A 6381-nucleotide genomic window follows, 5' to 3' on the forward strand; every position below is an offset into this window, starting at 1 on the left:
ACCAACAGATAAAAGATTTTACATGTAATTAACATTTAGCATGTTCTTAAACTCTTACCTCATTGTTAGTCATTTTTCACAGAAACAATGGAGAAATGCACTCTTGAAACCATAAAAGAGGTGTTATTGTACACATTAGTACACCCCTGCATTTGTCACCCGCTCCCTCGTATAAAAAAGGCTTGACGTGTCATACAGAAATATGATGATAATGTTGATTATGTTTCGCGATATTGTGAACACAATGCAGACTGGCTGTGGTTGTGATTGAAAACACGACTGGTTTTCACTTATCTCCCGTCCCAGTTAACACTGCATTTTTCCATTTTGCTAATGGAGAGCATTTCAAGTGGAAACTAACTGCTGTAGTAGTGAGAGTCTTTCGTATGTCTCTATTGCCTACCTGGAAATACCGTTGTCATGACAGAGATGTTGAGGTTCTTGTCGAGATCATCCTTCAATCCCACAAACCCTGTAGTGACAGAGAAAATAAACCATTTATTAGAATATCAAGCTCTGATATTAGCAGGATATGTCAATCTAACCAACACAGCCTCGCTGCTCTAATTCTGCACTTTAGCCTGAAATCATCGCCCTCGGATTGTTCTCTAAAATCAAACAAGTCGGTTACTTTGCTCAAGTAATCAGTAATGACAAAACAGATGTGTGAATCGTTATTGCACATCAAAAATCCCGAGACATTTAAATTAATCAGAGCACATGATGGCGGAAATCAACAGCATTTAGCCAATCGAGTGCTGACGAGTGGAATCTGATGTCACTGTGGCATCACTGAGCCATGTAGGCCTTCGAAATGGAAGACATTTGAGGGCATTTTCTTTTACTTACTTTGATATCATCTGGGAAACTGCCCTCTTTTGGAAATTTAACTTGAGTTCTGTAAATAGAGTAACCGATAAAAATGAGTCATATAAAAGTATATATGTGTGTAAACATAACTGGAAAAACATAATCTGTGTCTGAATCAAAAGTGAGATGCTCACAAACAGACTGAATGTCCCTAAAGCGCCACCAAAACCTTAAAATGCACAGTGCGTAGCGATTTTTGCTGATGCTTCTGCTAACACCCACACCCGACGGGAGCACACATATATACATGTGGTGACCTTGTTTGCATGATTGATTACAGATATTTCTTATGACTTCCAGTCAACATTGTGGGAAAATACCAGATGGGTGGTCTATTAAGTACTTGAGGTCTAGGTTCACACTTAAAGAGATAGTTCACCCAAAAAAAATCTAATTCTGTCACCATTTATACATGTTGTTCCAAACCTGTCACACTTTATTTTGCAGAATACAAAAGGAGAAATGTGGAGGAATTTCTTGGTCAGTGGTTTCAGTGCAATGGCAGTGATGATGTAGACTGAAAAAAGATGCAAAATCACGCTTTAGGTCTTGTGAAGACATGTGATGGCTTTGTGTGAGGAACAGTTGAATTTGTAGTCGATAATAGGGACTTTAAACAACAGCTACAAACTTTCTATTTTAACTGCTACTTTGTGACATTGTACTGTCACTGTTAACTTTGGGAAAATAGCTAATTCCATTAACAGATTAGGTAAAGTGTGAGGTTTGGTCACAGTTAATTATAATTTAACACTAAACGCAATTTTTTTGAATAATACTTTTTTTTATCATTTTGATAAATGAATGCTACTTTCTACTGTCCTCACTAGCTGCTTAGTGATTTTTACATTATGTAGCTTTGAAGGTTAATAGTTTGCTTCCAGTTGCTGATGCATAGCCTGTAATTAGATCATCAAATGATTCAATGAGTTTTATTTGAGAACCATGAATGAAACATTAAAAACTTTTTAAACTTATGACAAATCACTAGATGATCTGATTCAGACAAATGATTACTTCATTGTTAAACTGCAACACAATCCTCACAAAATTGCTACCATGTGGCTGCTCTGGAGGATTTGGGATTTATTCCACAAGAAGACTACTTTGTTATTTTTACAGTAATTATTGCAACCATTAGAGACTTGATATCTTCTTTCGTTGTTTTAAATCACGTTCTTAAAGTAAATTACGACTAAATGATTTTTTTTCTTGGTGAACTGCCCCTTTAAGATTTCCTTTCATTGTGGCTCTTTAGGACCTTTTTAGATTAAAGATTTAAACTTCTGTCTTTTAAAACACACGACTGTTCTCCATCCACCAATCACTTGACCTTGTTATAGTATTGATAAAAGATTGAAATTATGATAAAAGATTGAAATTACAAACCGTGCTAATAAATCAAATGAAACAAGATGTTGGCTCAGATTACAAGATATCGGAGCAGGAGGGGGGGTGTTTAAAAGCATGCGTTACAAAGTGAAAGCTATGAGTTTTCTGTTATCATGTTCGCATCCACCCTGATCTTACCCACAGGTGATGTGGACTTAATAGCGCACCGTTGAACGCGTGGGAGAGACTCGTAGCCTATCTGATTACAGCCGACTTCATCCGGTAAAAAGGCATTCTTGTGTGAGACTGCAGTTATTTCAACTTCTTGAGGAGCAGGAATGGATACAGCGCGGGCAAACAGGGCGCATATTATCTGGACATCGATAGCTTTGGGCTTTATTTTAATCGCGTCGTGCTTGACGTATGTCTTCATGTCGAAGGTAAATGTAACTGATCTGCAGCCTCAGAATGTCAGATTCTTCATCTAGAAATTGTTATCTTTTACAATAAAATGACCCGGTGTTAATGATTCTGTATATGATTTGATTGAATAAAAGTATAGTAAGATAGTTTACCATTCTAGTAAATATTCGGTTTTAACATTTTTATGAAAAAAAAAAATCCTATCCTCAGTTAACTTAGGCTAGGCTAGGTAGACACAGGGCAGTGAAGTACTTCCTTGTTTTCCATATTAGAGCTTTCTCCAGCATTTTATGAGGATAGCTAATTCATGGATCTCATATTGCAGAGGGCGTGTTTGTAAACAACGAATGAATGCATTTATGCGATCTCTTTACGTAGGCTCTGTTTCTGTGCAGCCTGTCTACTCTTGAAGTGACTGACACATGTCTTACTGTAACTCCAACAGGTGTCTGGTTGCAGAATTAGCATCGTGAATGGTAAGTTATACCTATTTATATCATGTGTAAATACTGTGTATTTTGTCAGCGACTGTTCGCGGCATATATTTCTATTTTCCTTCACGCTACATTTTGTTTATAACTGTATTCTATCTGATAAATCTAAGTGCATCTTTTTAGGTTGTATATGGTTAGTGTGTATTTTAGTTCGGTGTATTTTGACTTTGTCCTCTTTATGTCACTGTATTAGTCCATTAAGCCACGTCCAGCGTTTTAGAATGTCCTTGTGATGGGCGCAAGTGGAAATTTGGCGGAAAAGTTGTAAAACGAATAATACTTGAGAATTTGTTATATATTTAAAAAAAAAAAAGATACTTAAGAATTCTGTTACTACGGTAACCTCCTCACCGAATGCGACTCATGTTGAAACTACACGTTCTGACTAACTTGTCATTTGAATTTTGTCGTTACTAAATAAAGCGTTCGAAACCCCATTTAAAAACGCGTGGCCTGTGTTAAGCCACAATATTAAGGTTATATAAAGGTTATAATTTGACATCAATAACCATTCACAAGTAGCTAAGAAAACTGAGAATGATTTAAACATAGATAGGCTTCACCGCGTGTTTTGTTGTCAGCGAAATAAACCATTCAAATTGATACCTCGACTAATATAAAAAGAAAACTAGGCTTCTGCAAATGGTAGAAAGGTCCTGAAAGCTCTACTGTTTGAAGAATCTCCATTCTAATTAATTCTAGTTTAACTGTAGTATAGTACATGTGGTTACTACAATGGTAATGGTAATGTATAGCCCAACTGAGCCAGTGGTGCTTTTTATTTTGCGTGTGTGTTAGTGGGAGTCTGCTGTGAGAATGTTTGGGTGGGGAGCCGAGTTTCTCTCTCTGTTATGTTGTCATGCATTTTTGTGGTCTGCTAGATGTGAATTACATGTTTAGTCATACAAAAATGTTATTTGTCATTTGTAACCAGCATTTCTTCTGCGTTGGAAACCTTGGAGATCCTAACTTTGTTTTTCTTTTCTAATCTCACAGGCTCTATAATAGAAAGTATGTTCTCTAGAAAGTATGATCATCCAATCTCTCAGGAACACTGGCTTTTGAAAGGTGATTGTCCACAAATTTGTTTCTAAATGAATGACATAACTTAATATAAACCTGTGATGCTATAATGAAACTTCTTGCTAACATGTTTGATTTCTTCAAGCTCGGGGTTACAATCAGACAAATGATTACTTGATCTGGGAGGATGAGTGGCACGGATACAGGAATAAGAATGAGAGTGTTCTGGACCACACCAAGATGTCGATGATCGTTCGAGAGAAAGGGGTCTACCTGGTCTACATACAAGTTAACTTTCAACTGGACCCACAGAAGATCACCGACTCTACTGTAGAACTCAAGATTTTAGTGTATTTCACTTCTGATGGGGAGGAGCAGCTATTTGCAGCCGCACAAGACACTCAGGTGGTGATTGACTCCGATCTTCAGGACGCCAAGCTCAACACTTTCCTTCTGATGAAGATGCAGCCAAAAAGCCAGTTATCAGTGAGAGTATTTCCGAGTGAATTTGTAAACTGCAAACCACAACCCTTTTCCAGCTTCATCACTATCATAAAATGGGCAGACAACTGGTAGATTGTTGCAGAAGCTATTGGCTTTCCAGGTGCAAACCAGATCCATGTCCAGTTTTTACAATGGCGGTTGTTCTTATATTCTTGTTAGCTTTAAATGTGACATTTCGGAAGAATGCGGTCTCAAGATCAGCTGCTAGAACACCTGAGATTTTCCAGCTGTTGTACTAGGAAATGCTCGCTGACATTAACAAGGATTGCGTGGGGGGTTGTGATACTTTCTTGGTGTTTTTCTTCTTCCTTTCGAAATATGAAGATCACATCTCATGATCTTCTCAGAAGCATGACACATTTTCCTCTCAACAGATATATGAGTTAGGTTTGTTTTGTTTCAGTTTTTTTATGAGTCAAGATGAAAAAGGGCACGATATACTGTTAATGAGCATTGACTTTGAAGATTTTCATGTATTACGTACATAAAACATGTCATAAGTGCCTGCAAAACAAACACATTTTTTACTAAACAACAGTAAGTTAATTTGGAGCAAGTGGGTATTTTTTCAGTGAAATGCATCTTCCTGTAAATATAATCGTAGTTTTTAATCATCGACAGCTGAATGTAAAAACCTCATAACGACCTATCTTTTTCTAGTATCAGTGCTTGATATAAATGATGATTGTATCAAAAGCTAGCAATATTTTATTGTATAAATATGTGCCAGCATTTTTCAAAGTTCTTGAAATGTGGAGCCAGTTTTATCTATAAGCAGATTTCTCCAGCCAAAGAAGCATTTATTTGTTCATACACGGAAGTCATGGAATTTATATTTCTTATGGAGGTGACTAGGGGTGGGGGGGGGGTTCTACATAAAAAAATACCACTAGTTACACTAATCCAATCAGTCAAACATGCCATTTGAATCTGAACCACATCAGCTGTTTTAATAAGTGTTTTTCTTTTCCAGCGAGTGGGAAAGTTTCTTTTTCAAAACCAGTATTTTTTTTCAATCAGGAAAATACCATTTATGATGATGCATACTTTTTTGTATTCAGATGACTCAGACCTGCTGGCTAAGTCTTAAGCATATTTTTTTAAATAAGAGACCAAATGCAATTATTTTTTTATTTTTTTCTGTATGAAAGTGTTTGTTCTTTCACAGCTAAGCCCTTACTTGTGTCGTAACTAACAGGGTAATCGTTCACACTTTGTGATTTCAATTGACTACTTTTTTTTAATGTTCTCAAATATGCAAACAATATTATATTTATGTAATTTGTAATATTTTTATTTAAAATAATAATTATAAATAAAGTAATATGTTTTCCCTCTGCATGCCTCAGATATCGTGTATGTAGCCTTATATTGTTATCTGAAGTCTTTTGTGACCAGACAATGTTTTATTTTGACTTGTTTCTTATGTAAATTTCTAGGTATAAAGTACAAAGAAAACATTCAAGTTAAAGAAAAACATTTCAAAATATGACAGTGTGATCGACATAAACTTGTCTAAAAATGTCTGAGTTATTTATTTCGTACTTGGGTAGAATAGCAAATTAAACAAAATAAAAAAGGTTTATAGTCTAATTATTCAGAGAGAATGCTTTTTTTATGTCTTTCAAACTGGCAGAACCATAAACCAACATTACTCTGTAGGAGATTTTTTTTATAAAAATTGAAATGTTATTAGAAATAGATTTGATTTAAGTTTTGTTTGTTTACAGCCATT

General features: G+C 35.7%; 1 protein-coding gene across 1 annotated transcript; it reads left to right on the forward strand.

Annotated features, from left to right (window-relative positions):
- Positions 1–2202: 2202 nt before the first annotated feature.
- On the forward strand, positions 2203–5700 carry LOC113049257 (uncharacterized). Its single transcript, XM_026211438.1, has 4 exons — positions 2203–2642; positions 3071–3101; positions 4116–4187; positions 4288–5700. Exons 1-4 carry the CDS (start codon positions 2541–2543, stop codon positions 4716–4718), a joined length of 636 nt encoding a protein of 211 aa, XP_026067223.1. The 5' UTR covers positions 2203–2540; the 3' UTR covers positions 4719–5700.
- The last annotated feature ends 681 nt before the right edge of the window (positions 5701–6381 follow it).

Source organism: Carassius auratus, chromosome 30 (genome assembly GCF_003368295.1).
Source record: "Carassius auratus strain Wakin chromosome 30, ASM336829v1, whole genome shotgun sequence".
NCBI classification, from domain to species: domain Eukaryota; kingdom Metazoa; phylum Chordata; class Actinopteri; order Cypriniformes; family Cyprinidae; genus Carassius; species Carassius auratus.

Coding starts and splice junctions, on each gene's coding strand:
- LOC113049257 (XM_026211438.1), top strand. CDS start 2,541: ATGGATACAGCGCGGGCAAACAGGGCGCATATTATCTGGACATCGATA. Junction 3,102..4,115: donor CAGAATTAGCATCGTGAATG/GTAAGTTATACC, acceptor CTAATCTCACAG/GCTCTATAATAGAAAGTATG. Junction 4,188..4,287: donor GGAACACTGGCTTTTGAAAG/GTGATTGTCCAC, acceptor GATTTCTTCAAG/CTCGGGGTTACAATCAGACA.